This window comes from Chelonoidis abingdonii, chromosome 6 (genome assembly GCF_003597395.2).
Source record: "Chelonoidis abingdonii isolate Lonesome George chromosome 6, CheloAbing_2.0, whole genome shotgun sequence".
NCBI classification, from domain to species: domain Eukaryota; kingdom Metazoa; phylum Chordata; order Testudines; family Testudinidae; genus Chelonoidis; species Chelonoidis abingdonii.
The window spans coordinates 70744817-70769591 of record NC_133774.1 but is presented as its reverse complement, the minus strand read 5'-3'; the positions used below and the strand labels follow the sequence as shown (position 1 = coordinate 70769591).

The 24775-nt window shown below is 39.8% G+C and overlaps 1 protein-coding gene across 11 annotated transcripts in view; it reads left to right on the top strand.

The window, feature by feature from the left end:
* PJA2 (praja ring finger ubiquitin ligase 2) overlaps positions 1-22484 on the top strand; it is an 85514-nt gene extending 63030 nt beyond the window's left edge. For 8 of the 11 annotated variants that reach the window (XM_032762605.2, XM_032762610.2, XM_032762600.2 and 5 more), the window contains 6 exons: positions 6738-6923; positions 9721-9832; positions 16918-16959; positions 20505-20619; positions 20943-21064; positions 21808-22484. In XM_032762605.2, coding sequence (XP_032618496.1) covers positions 6738-6923; positions 9721-9832; positions 16918-16959; positions 20505-20619; positions 20943-21064; positions 21808-21936 — 706 coding nt within the window. In that variant the 3' untranslated portion in view covers positions 21937-22484. Of the gene's footprint in view, positions 1-6737; positions 6924-9720; positions 9833-16917; positions 16960-19287; positions 19346-20504; positions 20620-20942; positions 21065-21807 lie in introns of those variants that run through there. The other 3 variants (XM_075067148.1, XM_075067147.1, XM_075067149.1) reach the window with 2 other exon arrangements.
* The last annotated feature ends 2291 nt before the right edge of the window (positions 22485-24775 follow it).

Here is a 24775-nt window from a genome sequence, read left to right as displayed (position 1 = left end):
ATGTAGGACATTCACTGTAGTGTGCATTCAGTTACCTTATTGACTGAAAGGCTGCACAAGTCTTTCTCTGGAGGTTTTTTCTGTAGTTCAAGACATTCAAATTGCATTCTTGAGGTTGGTGGCATCAACAAACTGATTGAATTATAAACTTATAATACCCTACGGAATACATTTTTTCTGTATTTGCTATGTGAAATAGAATAATCATGTGAATATACCCAATATTTTTTTAGAATAGCTTTCCTGTCTGACAAGCACCAGCGTTCCATTGCTGTGTTGCAAAAGATTGCTTGTGGCCAGCACAGTGCAAGCACTCTGGCATGGTAAATTTACCACCTGAATTTTGCTTTTCATCAAAGTAGTGTCTGTGGCTTGTCATGTTGGTCATGTGTACAACAACCAAACAATATCCGTAGTCCTATTGGTGGTGGTGGTCTCTTCAAGGCCTCTGCCTTCACACTTGGTGAATGAATAAAAGTGTTGCTTAACTAGCATCGGAGCAGTGGTAATAACCTGTTGCAAACAACTGCTGAGATTTAGTGTGATTTATCCACTTCATATGCTGGATTTTTTCTAAATTGGAATAAAAATATAGACATAAGGGTTTTTATCCTTTCTGTCTGAACTGTAAAACAATTGAAAGAGATTTCTGCATTCTCTTCAGAAATCACACAATTCTGCATTACATAGCCAAGAAGCTGTGACTCTTGCAGTGTGTGTTAGAAGTGAAGATCATATATTCTGAAGACAGTATACAGTACAGTCTTTACAGGGGAGTTACCCTCAATAACTTCCTGAGCTGCAGCACACAAAAAACTATGGCTGCCACTTAAAAAAAGAAAAAGAAAAAAAAAAAAAGGCAAGCCATGGGATTGAAGGGCCCCTATAATCACCTAATTGCAGCGGGAGAAAGCACACCTGTTGCCCCTGTAGGGGAAGGCCATATAGGTCTGTGAGCAGCAATTGAAGGACAGCAGAGGGCAGGTTTACACTCCCAAATACTTGAAACCCTGTATTGCTGGGGAACAGCGTACACAAAATATACTGAATAATGAGGGGAAAGGGGAATGTGCACCTGCAGCAATATTTCTCTTCTGCCCTTTTCCCTCTTGCCAGACATCACCCTGGGCACTAACAACTCTGTCAGAATGTTAAAGCCTCTTCAAGGAGATTAGGGAGATCTGCAGCCTACTAGATGCATGATTTTGAACATGAACTGCGCTCTCTCTTCTCCTACAAACGTGGTTACCCCAATTTTTCACTGCTGTGGGGCAGCCTGTTTGAAGTATAGTATATAGTGAGCAGAGCTGTGGGCTGTATTTACCTAGCATTCCTTTCCTATCCCTGCTCCTGTCGGACATGGATTTAGCACCACGACCCTTTTGAGAAGGCATATAGCTGAGGTGGGAGAAGCTGTTTTGTCTCACTCTGCCCTTTACGGTTCAAAGGGACCACTAGATTGCAGCGGGAAGCCAAGATAACCCTGAATGCAACCGGAGGGAGGGAATGGGGAAAATCGGATCAGAGATGATTATCCTGGGCAGAGCTGGCCGTTTCCTCATGATGTACCTTGTTCATTTCTTTATAAGTTCATATATTGCCATCATCACTGTACTATATGAGAGGAGTTTGTGCCAGTGTGGCAAAGTGAGTGCTCAGTATACAGCCAAACACTGACTTTTTAATTAAATTTCTTTAAACTCTATTAAAGACTATCTTACCTGAAAGAACAGGAACGTGGATGATGTCAGTATATTCAACTTTATTCTCAGTTATGTATCTAGTAATTTATCAAATTTAATCTTGGTGTCCCTTTCAGTGAAAAATTAATTGAAAACATATAATTCTTTTGAAAAAGTAAGCAAGGGTTTAGGTGTTCTCTAAACTGTGCAAAAAGGTGCTTTTTTCAATTGAGCTAGTTCAAATGTTTTGAAAAACTCATTTAACACCAATGTAGACACAGTTTTACACTTTTTAGCTCAACTTCACCTATAATTCAACCTGCTAAAATCAAGCTGAAGGAATGTGTATGTTCATGTTACATGGAGTTTTCAGTTGAACTAACTTGGTTGAAGAAGGCGTCTATTTCTCTACTCTGAGCAAGGCCTTAAAGGCCAGTTGGGATAAACTCTGTGGTAACAATTGGCAAATGTTAACTTATTAGCTTCTTCTGTAACTCCATCTGTCATGCACCTCCTGCTCTCCCCCTTAATGCCAAATTGTACCCAATGTCATGCATTGTTCAGCCTAGTACCTGTTGTCCAAAGTTGCAGGGTTTCCACCACTTATCTTGTGAGATTATTGCATATGTTAAATTTTCATGTAAAAAAGCTTTTCCTGAGATTCAGCCTAAATTTTGTTTTGTTGATTTCACCTCTTTAGTCTTGGCTATATCCCTGTGTACTGTCCTAATTAAATAATTCCTAATCACTCATGTTGATTTTTCTCTGAACTTCCTCCAAATTGTCACTACCTTTCTAATAAAAAAATCAGGAATCAATATGATGTTCAAGGTGCAGTCACTCCAGAACTTAAAATGCAATGTTTTGCCATCTTCTACAGATAAAACAGTATCAGGTGACCTAAAATTGGCCCCTGTTAGCTCAAGTAGCTATATGCTTATGGCAAAAAATGAGGGTGAGCAGATGATAACTCCAATGCTTTTCCTTTTACTTTGTGCCAAACTACAATGAGATGTGTGCCAGCTGTTTAATTGGGCTTGCTTCTAGCAGTTGGAGCTGTGAAGCATCTCATTTTGGCAACAAGAGTGTGTAATTCTTGGGCTGATGGTGGGTGTAGCTTCTCCTTCTGCTCTCTGACTTCTACTTAATATTTGGATTTCAGAATAATTTAAATGTATCGCCTGTTTTCACATGTGACTTGCCAATGGAACAGCTACAGTATACTGATATACTAGTATTCAGAAACCAGTAGGAGAACACTTCATTGTCCCTGGACACTCAATAGACTTAAAAGTGGCAATTCTTCAACAAAAAAACTTCAAAAACAGATTCCAATGAGAAACTACAGAACTGGAATTAATTTGCAAATTGGACACCGTCAAATTAGGCCTGAATAAAGACTGGGAGTGGATGGGTCACTACAAAAACTAATTCCCCCCCTACTGATACTCAGACCTTCTTGTCAACTGTTTGAAATGGGCCACCTTGATTACATTGAACTCATTAGCACTACAAAAGTGATTTTCCTCCCTTCTTGTCAACTGTTGAGAATAGCCCACTTCCACCTTAATTGAATTATCTTGTTAGCGCTGACACATACACACACACACCCACCGGTAAGTCAACTTCTATCTTTCATGTGCTGTGTCTATTTATACCTGCCTCTGTATTTTCCACTCCATGCATCTGATGAAGTGGGTTTTAGCCCATGAAAGCTTATGCCCAAATAAATTTGTTAGTCTCTAAGGTGCCACAAGGACTCCTTGTTTTTTTAGCTGGTAGGTTTTGCATGTCCACCAAAGTAGATTTCAGTTCTCCAAGGATAAGCACCTTATTCGATCAGGTTATGGATGGAAATATAGGAAGAGAAACACCATCAACAGTTTTCAAAATAGGAATGAAAATGTATTTAAAAGATAAACCAAAAGTGAGCATGACACACAGACTGTATTAGATGCTGAAAAAACTAAAATGTAATTGTACCTTAAATTACTCGGTATTCAACTCTGAAATATCATTTCACTCTCTTATAACAATTGTGATCTAAAAGCACTTTACAAATATCCCAAATTAATTCCATAATATCCCTGCTAGGAGTAGGCAGGTTTTAGTCCTAGGTGAAGGATGTTTTAGGCATAGAGACAAAAAGAAGTTTTGCTCGTGGTCATGCAGCAAGTCCAGTTGCAAAGCCAGGTAGACTCCTAACTCCATTCCAGTATACCAATGACTGGACGTACGTACTTTCAGTGGGGTAGTACAATTTTAAGTTGTTTTTTGTTTAAAATGTATATTATGTTGACTAGACTTTACACAATCAATCCAAAAGGGTTATGATCAGAGTACCCCTTTTTTCCCCTATTGTTGATCCTGTACAAAAGTACAAATTTTGGGGCAACAATCCAAGTGTAAATTTTACACAACATATACAAATCTGCCAGTGAGAAAATGGAGTGCCTCTCTCTGCTTGCCTTTTATTAACAGTAGCAAAGGAAATGGGACAGTTTAGTGCTATTCTCCAGCCAGGCCAGTTGGCCAGCCTATAATTTTGTCTTTCCAGCTCCACTGTTGCAAGCTGGACTCCTATTCTTGGTCACCAATCCCTTGCTTCCTGGTTCCATGGAACATTTCAAAGAGCATGCACTATAATCTAATTAAGTGCCCTCTTGTAGGGAAAGATAGCAAAATTCAACAGGAAAGTGGGCCCTCGCAGGACAGGGAGACAAATGCCTGATTCTGTCTGCAACAAAATAGCAAGTTCTGCAGTAATAATGCTGATTTCCATAGCATCTTGGGGAAAAGCCAGATTCCATGACCACAGAATTACGACTGTCACTGGACCCTGATTTTTGGTGAATGGGTCAGATGATACCTCTTGGAGCTATTTTCTTAGGATCCTGACAGACATCATTGGATTCAGAGTCTAGTTTTTCTGAGTCTGAGGGTATGTCTACACTGTGAAACTAGGTCGATTTACAGAAGTCGTTTTTTAGAAATTGATTTGATATAGTTGATTGTGTGTGTCCCCACTAAGCACATTAAGTCGACGGTGTGCGTCCACTGTACCGAGGCTAGCATTGACTTTCAGAGAGTTGCATTGTGGTAGCTATCCCACAGTTCCCGCAGTCTGCGTCGCCCATTGGAATTCTGGGTTGAGCTCCCAATGTGTGATGGGGCAAAAACATTGTCGGGAGTGGTTCTGAGTACATGTCATCAGGCCCCCCTCTCCCACTCTCCGTGAAAGCAACAGCAAAAAATCATTTTTCGCCTTTTTTCCTGGGTTACCCGTGTAGACGACATACCATGGCAAACATGGAATCCATTCAGCTCACTGTCACTATATGTCTCCTGGGTGCTGCTGGCAGATGCGGTACTGCAGTGCTACAGAGTAGTGTCCCCTTGCCTTGCCTTGCAGATGGTGCAATACAACTGCTAATCGTTGTCATCATCCTGTGGGTGCTCCTGGCCAACCTTGGTTAGGTGGGTCGGGGGTGCCTGGGCAGACATGGGACAGAAATGGGAATGACTGCAGGTCATTGTCTTCTTTAAGTTTTGTCTAGTGGAGATTCAGTCCTGCCTGGAATATCATGCTAGCTGGAGGCTTCTGCCTCAGGCTGCTCTCCCAGTCAGGAGCACCGTGTGGTCACACCTGCCCCAGTCTACCCCTTGCTTCCATGGCTTATGAAGCCTGGACAGTAGTAAGCAGCAGTTCAACCGCAGGCTGAGCAAGTGCATAATGGCAGTAGACTGTGCCTTTGGACATTTAAAAGCTCGCTGTACAGTTTACTAACTCAGTTAGACCTCAGCAAAACCAATATTCCCATCGTTATTACTGCTTGCTGTGTGCTCCACAATATCTGTGAGAGTAGGAGGGAGACATTTGTGGCGAGGTGGGAGGTTGAGGCAAATTGTCTGGCCACTGATTATGTTCAGCCAGACACCAGGGAGGTTAGAAGAGCACAGCAGGACGTGCTGTGCATCAGAAGAGCTTTGAAAACCAGTTTCATGACTGGCCAGGCTACGGTGTGAAAGTTCTGTTTGTTTCTCCTTGATGAAAACCCGCCCCCTTGGTTCACTCTACTTCCCTGTGAGCCAGCCGCCCTCCCCTCCTCCCTTTGATCTCCACTTGCAGAGGCAATAAAGTCATTGTTGTTTCAAATTCATGCTTTCTTTATTAATTTGTCACACAAATGGGGGGATGATTGCCAAGGTAGCCTGGGAGCAGTGGGGGAGGAGGGAAGCACAGGGGTGGGGTTGTTATAGGGGCACCCCCTAGAATGGCATGCAGCTCATCATAGAAGCACCATGTCTGGGGTTCTGATCCGGAACGTCCATTTGCCTCTCTGGTTCTTTGGTAGGCTTGTCTGAGCTCTTTAAGTTTCATGCGGCACTGCTGCGGGTCCATATTATAACCTTGTCCTTCATACTCTTGGAGATTTTTTTCAAATATTACGGCATTTCGTCTTTTGGAACGGAGTTCGGATAGCATGGATTCGTCTCCCCACACAGCAATCATATGCAGTACCTCCCATTCAGTCCATGCTGGAGCTCTTTTGAGATTCTAGGACTCCATCATGGTCACCTCTACTGACGAGATCTGCACTCACCTGCAGATTGCCACGCTAGCCAAACAGGAAATGAGATTCAAAAGTTCGCAGGTCTTTTCTTGTCTACCTGGCCAGTGCATCTGAGGTGAGAGCGCTGTCCAGAGCGGTCACAATGGAGCACTCTGGGATAGCTCCCGGAGGCCAATACCATCGAATTGTGTCCACACTACCCCAAATTCTACCCAGCAGGATCAATTTCAGCGCTAATCCGCTTGTTGGGGAACAGTACAGAAATTGATTTTAAGAGCCCTTTAAGTTGACAAAAATGGCTTCATCGTGTGGATGGGTGCAGGGTTAAATCAATCTAACGCTGCTAAATTCGACCTAAACTAGTAGTGTAGACAAGAGATGAGAGAGGTGCTTTTACAGCCCTTCAAAAAGTATCCATTATTTACATTTACTTTAGCAATGATTTTCTTTAAGTTACAGCTTTTCTAATATTTGTTTGTAGGGAACAGACCTCTTTGGAGGAGGGAGAGATTCCTTGGCTGCAGTACCATGAAGAAATTGAAAGTAGCAGTGATGAGGAAAATGATCCAGTTAGCCATTTTGTGCATCCAGGATTTTTCATGTTGGATGGGAACAACAACCTTGAGGATGACTCCAGTGTGAGTGAAGACTTAGACATGGAGTGGAGGTATGCATCTGTGCATTAAAGTGATGGGTTCTCTGTGTGAGACGGTATTAGTAAGTTAGTTATTCTGTCATCTTGCACTTCATGCTATATTTAGGAGGCCACAAACTGAGCATTGTTCTACTCCTTAAAGAAGCTGATGATACTGCAGTTTCAGGCTTAACTTGCAATAAGTGCTGTATCTTCCAACGAGACGACTAAGACATTGTGTCATATTGATCAGGTTCAAATTTAAGATAGTTTTGATATATTGGAGATCCTATGGATGTAATTTTAGATTCATTTCCAGATTGATAAATGCCCCTATATAAATGTTGTTATAAAAAATTTTGATTACATAAGAATATACGTCTAATTGAATGTTGAGGTATATATGATCTTGGTAAAGGATTTTATGTTGTAGTTACTCTTCTGCAATTACAGGGATTTAGATCTGCATTATAAACCTTGTTTTATTTCTCTTTTCAGTGCTATGCATATAGAAATCATTATCATGATGCTGTTTAAGATGTTTTTTTCCATTTCTATGTTAAGTTACTTAGAAATATTGCAAAATAGCAAGATAATTACAGAAGGAGTAGGGAGATGACTTTACCTCCATATGCCATTGATAAGACCAATACTGGAATATTGCATACAGTATGGTATCCACATTTTAAAAAGAAAGTTGAAAAATTAGAAAGTGCAGAAAAGAGCCTCAAAAATAATTTGAGAGCTGGAGAAAATGTCTTAGAATGAGAGATTTAAAGAGTTCAATTTCTTTAGTTCATCCAAAAGGAGAGTGAGAGGTGACTTGATTTCAATGTATTAGTAGCTTTATGGGGAGAAAACAGAGGGTGCCAAAGAACTGTTTAATCTAGCACAGGGCTGGTGCTACCATTAAGGCTAACTAGGCGGTTGCCTAGCACGCCAAGATTTGGGGGCACCAAAAAGCGGTGCCCCCAATTTTTTTTTACAGCGGTTCCTCCCCAAGCATGTGATCGCTGCTCCACTTCTCCTGCCTCGCAGGCTTGCAGTGCCAATCAGCTGTTTGGTGCTACAAGCCTGGGAGGAGAATTAGAGCAGGGGCAGCGTGCTCGAGGAGGAAGCAGAGAAGAGGTGAGCTGGGGTGGGGAGGTGCCGCACAGTTACCCGAGGGGGAAAGCTGCCACAGGGGGCGCCTCAGGGCAGGCGGGGGGAGCTGCTGCAGGGGGGCGCCTCAGGGCGGAGTGAGGGGGGGCAGGGAGCTGCCGCAGGGCTGTGGCGGGAGGAGGAGGGGGCGCAAGGTGGAAGTTTCGCCTAGGGCGCGTAACTTCCTTGCACCAGTTCTGAGCAGAGAAAGGCTTTACAAGAACCAATGGCTGGAAGCTGAAGCCAGACAAATTCAAGTTAAAAATTAGTGTCTGGTTTCTCACAATGAAGACAGTTAACAAGTAGAACAAACTACCAACGGAAGTGGTAGATTCTCTATTTCTTGCTATCTAAATTGAGACTGGCTAAAGCATTTTTTCCAGAAAAGCAGCCAAACACAAGTTATGCTTTAGTGAAACACAGTTTATTGGACTCAGTACAAGGGTACCTGGATGAAGTTCCATGGCCTGTGATGTACAGGAAGTCAGATTAGATGATCTAATGATTTCTTCTGGCTTTAAATTATATAAATCTGGTGACAGAGGTAAGGGGAAGTATTGGTTTTCAATTTTTTTTTAACCTTAGGAATAACAAGTCTGTTTTCCAAGATTTGACTGAGGGACCACTTGGTGGGGGTGGTGGGTGTGAGCAAGTACAGTGTTAACTTTCGGGCCTTAATTGAAAATGTGGGATGTTGAATTTTTAAAATAGTCTTCATTCAAAAATGTTAGGTGTTAAAGTTCAAAAGGGTGAACAAAAACAGAGTTTTAAGCCACCTAATGACAAGTCCTGCCTTTACAATAGTTCACCTTTCACTTTTATTGTTGTGGTGACATCACAGTCTCTTGCAGGTGAGACAGGACCTGAGTTCCTAATGTAAAAAAATAAGCAGGAAATAAACTTGTTTGTTGGGGGAGGAAGCAAGAGCTTTCAGAGTGTGGTTTAGCATCATGAAGACCTAAAAGGCACAACCCCAAGTCTTGTCTCAATTTTTTGAAAAACAGAAATTGGTAATATCTTTTAGGGATGATAAGAATACAGAAAGCATATCCCTTATACCTAGCAAATGCTGATACCTGCATCTTGCAATATCTGCTCATATCAAAGCGTTGTCACTAAATTATACTGATGAAATTATAAAAAGTAGCTCTAAAATAAATTGCTTTTATTTTTCATGAGCATAATATAGAAATGCATCAGATATAAATGCAGAAATGGTGTCAGAAACCTGGTACAGGGTTGTTCCATTGCAGAGTGCACAATTTTACTTAAAATAGAAGTAAATGTTTTTGAACAAAGACTAGACGCTGTGTGTCTATACATCTCAACATCTGTATGCACAGACATGAAGCATAAAATTTGCAAATGGGCACACTCCTGACTGATTCACAAACATCCTCTAATTGACATATACAAACCCAGCTTTTATTCAGTCCTTAGGATTTGTATGCAGTGTAGTTGTAGCTGTGTCAGTCCCAGGATTTTAGAGAGACAAGGTGAGCCAACATTTTTTATTGAACCAATATCTTTGGTTCAGTAAAAAGATATTACCTCACACACCTTGTCTCTCTCATTAGGATTTGTCTAGTTTTTGTCTGGACAGATAAAGTAATTTTTCAATTGAATATTGTTAAGGCTGCACTTAAAATGGAGGCTCTTTTTCCTAATATTGTATTTTTGGTGTTTTCAGACTACTTGATGAATTTGGTGATGGCCTAGGAGTTGCTCAAGCCATTTCTTATGTGGATCCTCAGTTTCTCACATATATGGCACTGGAGGAGCGTTTGGCACAGGCCATGGAGGTATTGAAATACGGTTTCTGACTTCTGCGTAAAAATAAAAATGGAACACATTAAAATGACTAAAACCATGTCACCAGCTTAAAGGAGCCTAAAGAAGACAAATTTCATTTTGTTTTGAGTGGTAATGCACCAGTGTGTTTCACAGTTATGGTCCCTGTTGTGTATTGATTAATATCAACTCACTTTTTAATGACATACATTTTTACTACTTTTTATTCTTGTAAGCTTTGCTGATCTAAACAAGTATGAAACAGTGAGCTAGATGCACTTGCTACTGTGTTATCATTTCTTAGTGCATCATTCATTTAGGTGAAAATGATCATGAAATGATAGATTTCATGGTTCTATGGAAAGGAAGGATGGAGAGCAGCAGAATAAGGGCCAGTGGACTTCATAAAAGAATATTTTGTAGAAAATCAGAGAAGTAGTGGATAACGTTCCATTGGGGGAAAAAATCTAAGGGAAAAAGGAGTTCACAGGAGCAGGCAGTTTCTCAAAGAAAGAGTATTTCAGGCACAACAGCAAACTATCCTGATGCAAAGGAAAGATAATAATAATAAGAATAGTAAGAGGCCGTTATGGCTCCATCATGATCTCTTTAATGACCTGAAAATCAAATAGGAATCCTACAAAAGGTGGCCAGATTGGTAAGGATGAATATAAATGAATACCGCAGGCATGTAGGGACAAAATCACAAAGGGTAAGGCGCAAAATGAGTTACATCTAGCAAGAGTATGAGATAGTAAGAAGAGGTTCTATAAATACCTTGGGAGCAAAGAAAGACACAGGAAAGTGTAGGTCTACTGCTTAGCAAGGAAGGAGAACTAATACAGGATGACACCAGGAAGACTCTGTTGCCTCAGTCTTCAATTAAAAAGGGGTGAAGGGTGACCAGATGTTTAACACAATTAATATTAACAAAGACTAGGAAGGAATACAAGTCAGAATAGAGAAAGTACTGGTTAAAGAATATTTATATAACTTGGATGTATTCAAGTCAGCAGCACATCACAAAATTCATGGTAGGATACTAAAGCAATCTTTGAACCATTAGCAATTATCTTTGAGAACTCATTGAGGATGGGTGATATGCAGGAGGACTGGACGGGGCATATGGTACATGTCTTTTATAAATGGAAACTTCAATATCTGGAAAGATCCTGCAACGAATTATTAAACAATCAATTTGTAAGCACCAAGAGGATAATTGAATGATAAGTAATAGCCAGTATGGGTTTGTCAAGAACAAATAAAGCCAGACAAACCTAATTACTTTCTTTGACATGTTTATTGGCCTAGTGGATGGGGGTGAAGCAAGTAGACATGATATATCTTGATTTTAGTAAAGCTTTTGGTGTAGTTCCATATGTTCCCATAGGGAAATGTGGTCTAGATGAAGTTACTATGAGGTGGATATGCAACTGGTTGAAAAACTGCACTCAAAGAGTAGTTATCAATGGCTAACTGTGAAACAAGAAAGCCCTATTTCGTGCCGTTATGCAGGGGGTCTGTCCTGAGTCTGGTACTAGTCAGTATTTTCATTAACAACTTGGATAATGGAATAGAGACTATGCTTATAAAATTTGCACTTGACACCAAGTTGTTAGGGATTGCAAGCACTTTGCAGGACAGGATTCGAATTCCAAAGACCTTGACAAATTGAAAAATTGGTCTGAAATCAACAGGATGAAATTCAGTAAAGAGAAGTGAAATGTAGTACATGTAAGAAGGAAAAATCCCATGCATAAATACAAAATGGGTGAATAACTGGCCAGCTGATAGTACAGCTGAGTATTATATGAGCCAGCAATGTAAAGCAGTTGCAAAAGAGACTAATATCATTGTGGGGTGTTTTAACAGGAGTGTTATCATGTAAGACATGAGGGACAATTGTTTTGTTCCACTCAGCACTGTGGAGGCGCCATCTGCAGTGTTGCATCCAGTTTTGGGTGCTCTCACATAAAGAAAAATGTGGATAAATGGGATAGACTTCAGAGGAAAACAGCAAAAATTATAACAGGGTTAGAAAACCTGACCAATGAGGAAAAGTTTTGAAAAAAACAAACAAACAAAAAAACTGAGTGTGTTCAGTCTTGAGAAAAAGATGGAAGAGGGACATGATGAGTCTTCAAATGTGCTGTTATAAAAAGGATAGTGATTGGTGGTCCTTCATGTCTACTGAAAGTAGAACAAGAAGTAATCAACTTAATCTGCAGCAAGAAACATTTAGGTGAGATATTAGGAAAAACTTTCTAAATCTAAGGATAGTTAAGTATTGAAATAGGGAAATAGGGAGGTTGTGGCGTTTTTCTTCAAGTGTTTGCATCCATGTGTTCCACTCAAATATGTACCACCCAGCACACCAAAGCTGGAGAACTTTGCTTAGCAGTATCCGTACAGGCAGTGCTCCTACCCATATCTGCATCAGTTCCTTCTCACTGCCCAGAGCTTGAGTCAAGAGTGCTCATTCTGGTTTTTACCTCATGCCTTGTTTCACAGTGCTGCCTGTGGGTTTTTTTCCCCCTCTATATAGTTGTTAGTTGTAGTTCGTGTAGTAGTACCCCTAGGTTTAGTTTACTAATAGTTAGTTAGGATTTTGCCTGGTGTGATGCCTTCACTGTTGTGTGGTGTAGCGAATGCTTATAGTGACCTCAGACTTGTTGGGGAAAGGCACTTCAATGAAATCTGCAGATCATTCAAGAAGAGAAAGGCAAAGAAATGCAGATGGCCATAAGCTTTCATTTGAAGCAGTATCTTCTGGAGCAGACCATGAGATCTGCTTCAGCACTAGAGACCTCCACAAATTGCCAGATACCTTAATGGGCATCTAAGCCAGCACAGGCTGTGGTTTGGCCAGGTTCGGATTCCTCTTCCAAGAAAAAGACAGACTGTCTCCCTTCCTCTGGTGGTCCTAGACATAGATCTCATAAAATGCACGAGGGTCATTCCAGAGCTAGGAGAGGTTTCCTCTCCCCTTCTAAGAGGAGTGCAGACCAAGACCATGATTCATCTGGTACATGAGATAGAGCAGGGATATCTACCTTTTTCTCTGATACCAAGGTGAGAGGGCTGTACTATTGACTCTGGCGTATTGGGCAGTATCAGACTTGTTTTGCGTGTCTGTTCCTGACTGTCCACTAATTCAGGAATGTTCAGGTGCAGTGGCTGCTTCTTCAGTGTCCTTTGCACCATGTGAAATTACTAAAGACTTGACATTGTTGTTGACACCTTCTTCTGCACCTCTTCCAGTTTTGGGCTCAGAGTTGAGGTTGCCCACCTGTTCGGTACTGAAGGGCTTTTCAGTACAGGTACTATCATCAGTGCATATGACGACACCGGTGCAGGCTGCATCTATGGGACTGGTGCAGACTTTGGTAGCAAGGTCTACTGTGGTACTGGGTGTGAGTGTAAGGGTCCTGTCAGGGCTTTAAGGACCAATTGCTTTACCTTTGTTGGCCCTCACATGCCCTGCTTGCTGGATTTTGGATGGGGCTGAGCATTTACTGGCCCCTCTGATGGTGGCTTCTCTGTTGCTTCTGGACTACTTGAAAGGTTCCTCACTGTCTGGCTTGGAGATATATTTGTCCTCTCCCTCACCTTCTCAGTATTTCTCTTGAAAGTCATCAAAACCTCCCGTGCAGTCCCAACCCTTGGCTCAGTCCAGAGTGAGGTCACCTATCCACTAGTAGCTTCTCCTCCTGAACCTCCAACATGCAGCCACAAGACAAGGGTTACTCCTGCTGAACTGGTTGAGCTTGAACCGTTGTTACAGGCACCACAGGAGATTCCATTGGCTCAGCTTCTTCCTATTCTTCGTCTCCAGGTGCTGGATTCTTCCTCCCCCATGCTTGAGGGTTTTAAATCGTATCAGGACTCCTGAGGTGCATGGCTTCAGCCTTGGGTGTTCAGGCTGAGTTTTTCAAGAGAGCACCCATAAGCTGCTGAATATTCTCCAGTCCTCCACTCCAGGGAGGGTAGCTTTCCCCATAATTTTAAGTGATTTTGGAACCTGCAAAGACTCTCTGAGGAACACTCTGGTAACCTCACCACCCACAATGAAGTGCACTAATAAGAGAAATTGTGTCTATCTATGGTTTTGAGCACTTCTACTTGCATCTAGCACCTAGCTCTCATGTCATAACTTTGGCAAATGAGAGGTTAAGACAGAGGAGGTATAAATCAACACCAAAAGAAAAGGACTCTAAAAGATTGGAGTTGTTGGAGAGGAAAACATATTCAGTCTTGTCCTTACAAATATGAGTTGCTAGAGTACAAGTTTATAAACTGGGAAGTGATAGCAAAATTTACAGATAAGTTGCCAGAATCCTTGAGGGAAGAGTTTAAGACTTTCATTGCAGAAGTCCATGTAGAGGCAAATATGTCACTACAGTCAGTTTTGGACAGGGCAGATGCTTCCTCTCGAGTTATGATGGAGGACTTGCTCTTTGATGGTCAATATTTGTTTTTAGAGAAAACTGATGAAATGTTACAATCCTTGAAGAACTGTCAAGCTACATTGTGTTCATTGGGGGTTTTTTTTACCCCAGTGGTAAAAAGACCTCATTTCATGGGGCAAGAGCAAAAGGATCAATATCATCCTCAGCAGTTCTTGAGGTCAGATTATCCCACTAGACAGCAGGACTTCTCCAGAAAGGGGTACGAGTCAAGTAAGATGTCTTCTGGTTCCAATTTCACCCAGTTGGCCTGTCTTTCTTCTGTTTTCGGTAAGCTGTCAGTGTCTCTCTCCAAGGTCAGCATTCCAGTCATCAAGCTTTCAAGTCATCTCCCCTCCGTTTGGGGTGGGGGGAGACAGGCTGTCCCACCTCTACAGGGTTTTGGAGTCAATAACTATGGACAAGGGTGTCCTAAGCACTGTGGACTGGGTAATGCCATTCCATCCCCTCTTCCCACCCTCCTACACTATCTCTTTTGTGGGATCCCTCTCATGAGTCTCTGCTTCTACAGGAGGTGAAAACTCTTTGGGCTTTGGAGACCATAGAGGAGATTCCCCTTCAGAATCAGGGAAGGGGATTCTACTCACAGTACTTCCTGATCCCCAAGTCAAGAGAGGAGTGAGATGTATCCTCAGTCTCTGTCATAACTATAAAGGGAAGGATAACAACTCTCCTGTGTACAATACTATAAAATCTCTTCTGACCAGAGACACCAAAATCCTTTTATCTGTAAAGGGTTAAGAAGCTTAGGTAACCTGGCTGACCCCTGACCCAAAGGACCAATAAGGCGACAAGATACTTTCAAATCTTGGGAGGGGTGGGGAGTGGGAAGAGAGGCTTTTGTTTGTGTGCTCTTTGTTTTGGGGGCTGTTTGCTCTTGGGACCAAGAGGGACTGGACATCAATCCCATCTTCTCCAAATCTTTCTGAACAAGTCTCTCATATTTCAAACTTGTAAGTAACAGCCAAGCAAGGCGTGTTAGTTTTATCTTTGTTTTCTCGACTTGTAAATGTTCCTTTTGCTAGAGTATTTACCTCTGTTTGCTGTAACTTTGAACCTAAGGCTAGAGGGGGTTCCTATGGGCTCTTTGAATCTGATTACCCTGTAAAGTTATTTTCTATCCTGATTTTACACAGATGATTTTTACCTTTTTCTTTAATTAAGATATTTCTTTTAAGAACCTGATTGATTTTTCATTGTTTTAAGATCCAAGGGTTTTGGGTCTGTGTTCAGTGGGACTAATTGGTCAGGGTATACTCTCAAGCCTACCCAGGGAAAGGGGGTAAGGACTTTGTGGGGGGGAAGGAATTAGTCTCAAATCTGGCAAGGAAAGGGAGAGTGAGAAACTTGGGAAATTTTGGGGAAAAACAGAGTTTCAAGTGACTCTTCCCTAAGATTTAGAACGCTTGGTGGTGGCAGCTGACCGTTAACCTAAGCTGGTAAATAAGTTTAGGGGGCTTTCATGTGAGTCCCCACGTCTGTACCCTGGAGTTCAGAGTGGGGAAGGAACCTTGACAATCTCCATCTCAACAAGTACATCAGATACGTGAGTTTCTCCACGGTTAACCTAGCTGCTTTTCTCCCTGCTTTGAACCACAAGTGGTTTCCCCCCCTTGATCTTCAGAACATATACTTCCATGTGGTAATTTTCCCAAGTCACAGGTGGTTTCTGAGATTTGTAGTGGCAGGCCACCATTATCAGTACACTGTGTTGCCATTTGGCCTGTCCTTGGCTCGACATTTATCAAATGCATGACTGTTGTAGCAGCATATCTCAGAAGAAGAAGAATTCATTATTTTTCTGTACCTGGACGATTGGTTAGTGAAAGGCAAGTCCTTAGATCAAGCCCTCTCTCATGTCAAATTCACTTTGCATCTCTTTGATCATTTGTCTCTGATTTTGAACAAAGGGAAGTGAGCGTTAACACAAACACAAAAAATCTAGTTTGAGTGCATTCCTGACCTATGAACAGTTTCAAGCAATTCATTGCCTGTGCCTGTCTTTCTGCTCTCACTTTTCAACTATGATATGTGTGTGTCTGAGATTCTTACGTTGCCATGCACTTATGTGGTCCAGCATGCAAGATTACACCTTCATCTTCAGGATTAGTTGAAGTTGGCACTGCCCATCACTGTTCTAGAAGATGGAGTCTAACATGATTTGACTGGCTAGTGTTTCCTAAATTAAGGCAAGGTACCTAGTGTAGGACACTATGGAACAGGTGCAGCACCATTCCACATTTGCTAGGCACATGGTGCTAGAAATTAGTGTTCCTGATACTGTTTTTAAACCACATTTAAATGATTCCTTATCTTGCTTTTAGGCCATTGTAGACAAAGTCTTTAAATGGTGCACCATGCAATTGGAAAATCTAAAATGGATGTGAAGCAAGTAAAATTAAGAAAAAAAAAATCTTGGAACAGAGAATGACTTAAATTTCTCAAAATACTGTCATAATGATACAAAGGTTTTCTCTCCTATTTAGTACCACTGTCATAATGCCCACAAATATTCCAGCCCTGGAATTACATTTTTCAGAAAAATAATCTTTTAGGTTAGCTTATTCTGGGGTACAAACAGTTAAGAATCCTGCACTCCCCTTCACTAATCCAAGTCTTTTCAAATTCAGGTAACAAGCATGTTCATGGAAATGACTTATCACCGTCTACAGGTATCGGCAATTCCTGATTATCTACATATGCGGACTGTAGGAAATACATTGAAAATGGGATAATAAAGAGCATTTTGTTCTGTAGCATAAAAGGCAGATTGGCTGCTTCCTGTCAAAATATGGTGATGTGTCCAGGATTATCACAGTTTGGCAGCATTTTGCATGTGGGGTTAAGGGTGTTCTCAGAGTCGAACCGCTGATTTGAAATATTATGTACCTTTTTTTGATATTTGAGGAACTGGTACAGTTGATTTTAATTATATCATCAATAAAATCCTATCTGTCTTGTGACGGTGTGATTCATTCTTCAGAGGTACTAATTTATTTAAACCCCCCTTCCTCAATCTTCCCAAAATTTCTAATGTTCCTTATCTGAACTAGCAAATTCATTAGCCAGATATTTTTCCCTGTGACAACCTAACTTTTATCTAAGTCTACTGTAGCTCAGAAGTTACTCAGAAAATCTCTCTACCTAGCAAAACCAATTTGCTGTAGCTAAGGAGCACTTGAAAGGGGCACTGAAGTGCTGCAAAAATCTAAGTTTATCTTACTCTGGAAAAGAGAGAGATTGAGCTGTCACAATTAAGCACGACTGTATCCATTTGTCTCCCCTCTAATTGGTAGATTGGCCAATTGTTTTTTAATAGATTCCAGAGTCTTACTGAATGTCAAAGAAAGCTCCGCTTAATCTTATAAACCATTTGTGATAATTTTCTACCTGTTCTAATTAAGCTACAGAACAAGTGCTGGTATCTCCGTCTCCTTATTTCAGAGTACAAGATGGGTTGCAGGCACAGATAGGATGAGAGTGGAAACCTGGCTGGAAGTCCATAGAAAGGAGGTGAAAAAAAAACTTGAAAATAAGCAATAATTAGGAAACGTGTCAGTTGGGGTGGACGTAGAGGCCGGTGGTTGATTCCCAGGTGTTCTCATTAACTGTTTTTAATAACATACACTACTAAATTTTGTAGCTTCAGAATAGCCATTTCTTTGGACTGCTTTGATATTTGTGCTTGGGGGAAAACATCAAACGAATTATAATCCCCTCCTCCCCTTCCCTGCGTCACCCTTCAGATTTTTATTTTCTTGGTTTCCCAAATTTCTCGTCCATTTCTTGTTTTGATGTTTTTTTCATCCTAAAAGTATGTTATGTAATACTGCATTTAAAGTTTTAAACATTTTTTAAGATTAATACTCAAAGATAATATCTTATACAGGAACATAAATTAAACCAATTCTAACCCTTTAGAATGTTGGACTGGGTTCTTTAAACTTTCTCCCTATTTAAAGATTGAGATGGACACACTCAAAGTAAATCCATATATAATCCAACATACCAGTACCTTAGTTTAGTGTATTGAGTGCCTTTCCCCTTTTGTATTTTACATTAATTAATAATTAATTAGGCCGCTGTAGACCTCAGTAACAGTTTCTGTAAATATTAGTATTAGAGATTATTCAAACCTAATAAGTTGTGTCCATTAAAATAAATAAATTGGATGCTGACTTTTCCCCCCCAAAAATTCATGCTTCTAACATATATGTATTAAAGTGGCATTTTAGCTGTTCAGTTTCAATTGCTATTGTTCTAGTGTGCTATTGTAAGACTATTGTTGGGTCCATCCTACAATTGAAATCTGTCAAATTTGGTTCACAGCAAGTTGTGGGAGGCGCAGGGTGGGTTATACTATGGTTCTTCTTATCTAGTGTATACCTTGGGGAATAATAGATGTTAGTTTGCTTCAATCTGCTGAAGTGCCTTAGAAATTTGAAGAATTTGCAATTTGACCTAAGTGTGTTCTTATGCAAATCTAAAGTAGTTCTTCTGTTTTTTTTAAAGAAAGAGTATCATAATTATTGAAGATAGTCAGCATTAAGAGCCATGTGGTGCCAGTTTAATAAAATATTTATGTCTAGATTCACTTTCCTGTTCAGTCAGCCTTGTGCCATACCACTTACTTGAAAAGAGGTGTATGAGTTCCTGTGCAATCTCACTTTGCCTTGGTCCCAGCATAAGGAACACGATAGAGGAGCTTGCTATATCTGTGTGATCCTCAGCTGCCAGAACATAGCCAAAAAGTTGCTGTCATTTATTGGACATCTAGGATTGGGGACTCTGAAAAATGGCTTTAATGCCATCCTTGCTTCCGCCCTCTCTGGATTTGTGCTGAGTGGAGTTCAGCTGATCCAGTGAATATGGGCTTCTGACTTTAAAATTTGTTTTTACAGACTTGCAAGGTCTAGTTTGCTTAAGGGTTTTGCCTGTGATCCATTATCCAGTATTCTTGGCTTTCTAGCTTGATTTAAGGTGTTTTGTTTTTTTTTAAGGATTTTCTATCTTTAAGATGTAAAATTTATTTAACATGTCATCCACTCCATATAATAGGTCAGTATTATGTTCATTTGCTTCAGCTTTTCATGTTGTAAGTGCAATAAATGTTCTTTAAGTTGGCAAATAAGAAAATAATAATAAATATACCAGTACATTTCTACAGTACCTTTCATCCAGGAATTGTAAAAATACTTTACAAACAATTTACTAAATCTCTCAACATCATTGTAAGGGACGGTAAGTAAAAATTACATGGGGACCACTTCTCTGTGCACTGAAGTGCAGCTACACATTAGATGGAACATGTTTTACATTATGTACATAAGTTAAGGTCACAAAATAAAGAATACTGTATCTAGCTGAAACTGAAATATGAATTTTAGTTGGACAGAATGTGACTAATCATGTCATATTTGGTCAGGGACACCAGTGTTAACTCCTTACACTTATTAAAAAGTTATCTCTAATGACCTTGTATTGGTCAAGATCTTAAGTTGTAAGTCTTAACCAAGAGACGTCTCCTGAAAGACTACAGTGCTTCTCCGTTCACCACCATACATCAGTTGAGTAGCAAGCCACAGGGAAGAGTACCATCTACTGAAATATCCCAACTCCTTGCATTACTTGAGTCTTCCTGAAATGTCACTCATCGCATAATGACCTTGATGGATTCTGCTTTCCTCCTGAAAACTAGTATTGCTGCTGATACATAATCAAGCCCACTACTATTATCCTTAATTTCTCGTTTATAGTTTTAGGATATGTTGTAGTTGAAACTGGGGAATCTATTACCATGAAGCCTTTGGTACTGCTTTCATAAGGTGACAACAGCAGTGTGTTACTAAGGAAACAGTCAATTCTGACCACCTGCATCCTCTAAATCATTCCTGAAAAGACATTTTTATGCCATTTTGTTCAGCCACTTTGTGATTCATTAGGGAGTAGCTTGAGACCATAACGCTCTTTGCTCATAACCTAATCGATATTTGAAACCAGGGATCCAGAAATAAGTAGCTAATCAATTAACTTTCTGTTCCATTTGACCTGTAAAAATCTAGAAGTAATGCTGCTCTACATAACTTGCATAATCCTTTTGCTTAATAAAGTAACACAATAGCTATATTAATTTTTTTGTCTGTTGGGTTTTTTAAATGTGAAGTATCTCTGTCATGAGTAACGAAACGTAACTTTTTAAAAAATGTTTCCTTTTTAGACTGCTTTGGCACATCTGGAGTCTCTTGCAGTTGATGTTGAGCAAGCTCATCCACCAGCCAGCAAAGAAAGCATAGACTGTCTGCCACAGATTATTACTACAGAAAATCACAATGGTATGGAAAAACCGGCCCACCAAAAAAATTAATTTCCGCAAAATATAATATCTAAGCTTAAATTTGTTATAGTGTGGTAGTGTACATATAATATTTAAAGGAAACTCAGTTATGTAGCACAATACTGAGTGGTAAATTCAGAAATTATCTGTTCACTCTGAGTAGAACTTAAGTGTACTTTGGAAAATGACTTGCTTACTCTGGTAAACTATATCATATTATGATTAGCCACCGATAACTTCTTATTAACATATTTCACTTGATTTTTAATTAAACTTAAATTTTAAAATTTGTGATGGGTTTTTATTTTTTTTCCCTTCAAGCTGTTGGTCAGGAGCAGTGTTGTGCTATCTGTTGCAGTGAGTATGTGAAAGATGAAATAATAACTGAGCTGCCCTGTCACCATTTCTTTCACAAACCCTGTGTAACACTTTGGTTACAGAAGGTGAGTTCTCCTTTGCTTGCTTGCGTGGTTGGTGGTGAATTTGTGCTCTTCTGGTTAGAACAACATGCAGCTTTTTTGGAAAACTTATTGTGAGATTATTTCATAAAATAGTTACTTGAATTATTTTAATATTTTAGGAAACAATTTTGTTGGTGGTGAAAAGAGATCTATAGGAGTATGCAAGGAGCAAAGTTGATTAGTCTTGACCATTTGATATATTCAAGATCACCCATAAACAATTTAGACATTGCTTGCAGTGTGTGTACAGTCCGAATGTTGAACTGCGTCAGTGATGGTACAAATATTCTTTAGAATGACCAGCCCCTAGAACACTATACTGTGCTTCTCATTACTAGGAGGAAAAAAGAAAATTTAAATGAGTTAGATAAAAAATTCTTCTTGGGTTGGAAGAATTGACTAAACTTGTTTAATTTTTTCTTCATAACTTGCCTAGGAAGAGAGAATAGCAAACTACACGAGTGAAGGGTGCAACATCGCTAAAGATGAGGAATTGTTTAAGGTGGTTCAGAGCAATTTAACTAGAAGTAATAATATTAAATTGCACTGGAAAACTTAAGTTGAGGTCTATTTGGTGTGGAATTGTCTTCTCAGCACAGGGATGAAATCCTCAGTGGTTGAGACATTTAAAAGATGACTGAATAAAGCAGTTGAGTATTGTTATTGGAAAACATGTAGAGTCATACACACTTTACAGTTAACTTGTTTCTTTTTGTCTCTTCTAGTCAGGAACATGCCCAGTGTGTCGTCATGTGCTTGCACCTGTACTGCCTGAAGCAGCAGCTGCTGCTACTTCCTTTCTCTCTGATCATGATTCCCCTCCTTCAGTCCACAGTGCTGCAGGAACACAATAAAATTAACCTCTGGAATGAGATGTTGCCCCAGCAAACTAAAAATGTAAATTTCTTCTGTTTTAATTACAGTGTGAAAACAATTATATATAAAATATATTATATATAAATGCTATATATAGTATATATTTTAGTTTAGAAAGAGAATGTAAGACTTTCTAAACTATTTAGATTTACAATAATAGCTAAAATTTTCAAACTGAAAGTTAGAAAAATTTGCATCAGTTTTCTGCAATAGAACATCTTGCTGTTAAGTGTAATATCTAAGGCTTGTATTACGTTAAATTTGTCAAAAGAATTATCATTAATGTGGCACTTTATGTGTTCAAGTTCTTGCAACTGCAGTGCAGTTGGAGCTTATTAAAGTTATGCTTATAACCTGTTTTACATAATATAACTGAACAATGTGGTTTTGGTTTTTTTTGTCAAAGATAGTGGCACCAAGTGACTTTGTAATTGATCTCTCATATTTGCATCAAATGTGAAGACGTTCTGTGATCACAACAGTAGTAAAATTTGGTTTCACTGGAAATAAACTGCTTAATAATACACTTTTTTTTTATCTTTTTTCCATAATATTCTTTTCCCATATGTGTGAACTTCTAGTTATTTGTTATGGATATCACAATGTGAAGTTTTTAGAAAATTTTGCACTATTCTTGAGCATATGTCCTGGCTTTTAAAAAAAAAAAAAAAAAAAAAGGGAGGGGGATATGAAACTTAAAGCTGGGATTTTCAAAGGAGTGTAAAGAGTTAAGTCAGTGTCTAATTCCTTTAATCTCTTTTGCAAATCCCATTCTAAAATTTTGCTCTTAGGGGCCTAGGGTGATGTTTGCTCACTGATTCAAAATAGTTTTTTGTGTCTGAGAATCTTTGTCTGAAAACTGGAGTAAGGACTCTTCAGACTGAATTGAGAAATATCCAGTACAGTGTAGTAACCACAAAGGCAAAGGATGGAATATGGCAATGGAATAAACTGTTCAGTGAAATAATCATGACAGAGTCATTACTGGTAGTGAAAAGATACAGTTAGACTTCCAGTATTTCTGCCGGCTGAATGGACTGCACTAGATTTTATATTTTAAACCAAAAGCAAACCAAGAAACTGAAGGGACTGTAATAGACATCTCAGAGTGTACTATATTTCCTCAATAACCCTTCATGTTCTTCTTTTTGCATATTTGGAAAGCAGATCTTTATATGGCAGGAATGCAGGGCTCAAGGAATTGTACATTCCCTCTAACAACAGCTCTCAAAAACTTCGCATGGTTATGGGTTAGATACATGTTTTTTACAATGTGATTCCATGGGAGCAATACATCTGGGGTCCAGTTCAGCTCCCACTAAACTCAGTGGCAATTTTTCCCATTTACTTTAAGTAGACTTGGGATAGGTCCTTGGAGAAGAGTTAGTCTTGGAAAATAACCCTCTTTTCATACAAATTCTGGTCCCCAATACAGTAAAAACGTGATCATCTTACAAACATTAATGTATTTTCACACCACCACTCTGAGCGAAGTATTATTCTCATTTTACAGGAGGACAGTGAAATAAGGTGACTTGTTCAAAGGTCATACATGAAGTGTGTAGCAGAATTCAGGGAGTTGAAGCTATATGTCCTGAGTCCTGACTCAGTGGCTTACCTACAGAACTATCATTCCTCTGCCTTGGAGTACAGTGAAGCCAAAGCAGTTGGATCCTGGTGGAAAGATGCAGAAAAGGTGGTTAGCACAATTCCACAGTATGATTTTTCTTCTTGTGGAAAGTCCCTACATCGAAATTCCACTGAACTGGGCTTCAGCAGAGATTTGGGGGCAGGGGGAAAGAATGAGGTGTGAGCAGGTGACAACCCTTGTGCTTTTTTGCAGATGCATCAGCTTTCCTATTAGAAATCTGACCTAGATTCGATACTGATCACGAAGCACTGACTCTCATAGAATCCCTACTATAAACTGCTACTTTGGAGTCACTGGCATGTTGGACATTGGCAACACAGATCCAGATGGTGCCATGGTAAAATGAGGACAGCAAGGTAGCTGTGTGATCTTTAAGGTTCTTTCAAGGTCCACATGAATCTTGGGGCATTTGAAGATTTAGGAGGCAAGACGGGAGGGAAAGTGCAGGATTTAAAACAAATTCCTGTCCCCTTCATAGGAAAAACATGTAAAAAGGTGGATATAGTCATGTGGGGCTGAGTTTGCTCCTTGTTAATGTCATCGTTCTATATCAGAGGGATAGCCGTGTTAGTCTGGATCTGTAAAAGCAGCAGAGAATCCTGTGGCACCTTATAGACTAACAGACGTTTTGGAGCATGAGCTTTCGTCATGCATCTGACGAAGTCGGTATTCACCCACGAAAGCTCATGCTCCAAAACATCTGTTAGTCTATAAGGTGCCACAGGATTCTCTGCTGCTTTTATTGTTCTATATACTACTGCACATGTGCAATTGATAATTCTACAGATTTCTTGACAAGCCTATATGAATTATTTGGCTCTGTTGTATACTGGCTCTGCACTGTAAGATGCCCTTTATTTCTTTCTCCTAAATAACACTTGTTTCAAAGAGAATTCTCCCAGCTTCTGTGTTACGATTTAGAAACTGCTTGCCAGTTGTTCAAAATTTTCAATTCTAAACTCCACCAGCAGTGTCAAGAGCTGTTAGGGTTTTTTGTTGGTTTGTTTTTTGTTCTTGTTATCTGTTTCAGGTCTCAGCCCTTATCTCCCTTCTACCTCTACAGAGCTGGTACACAAAAGTTGTTTAAAAGATTACTTTTTAAAATCTGTATTTGTAGGTCTTCCTTGCATACCTTTCAAACTCCTGGTCCTTAATTGAGGGATAAC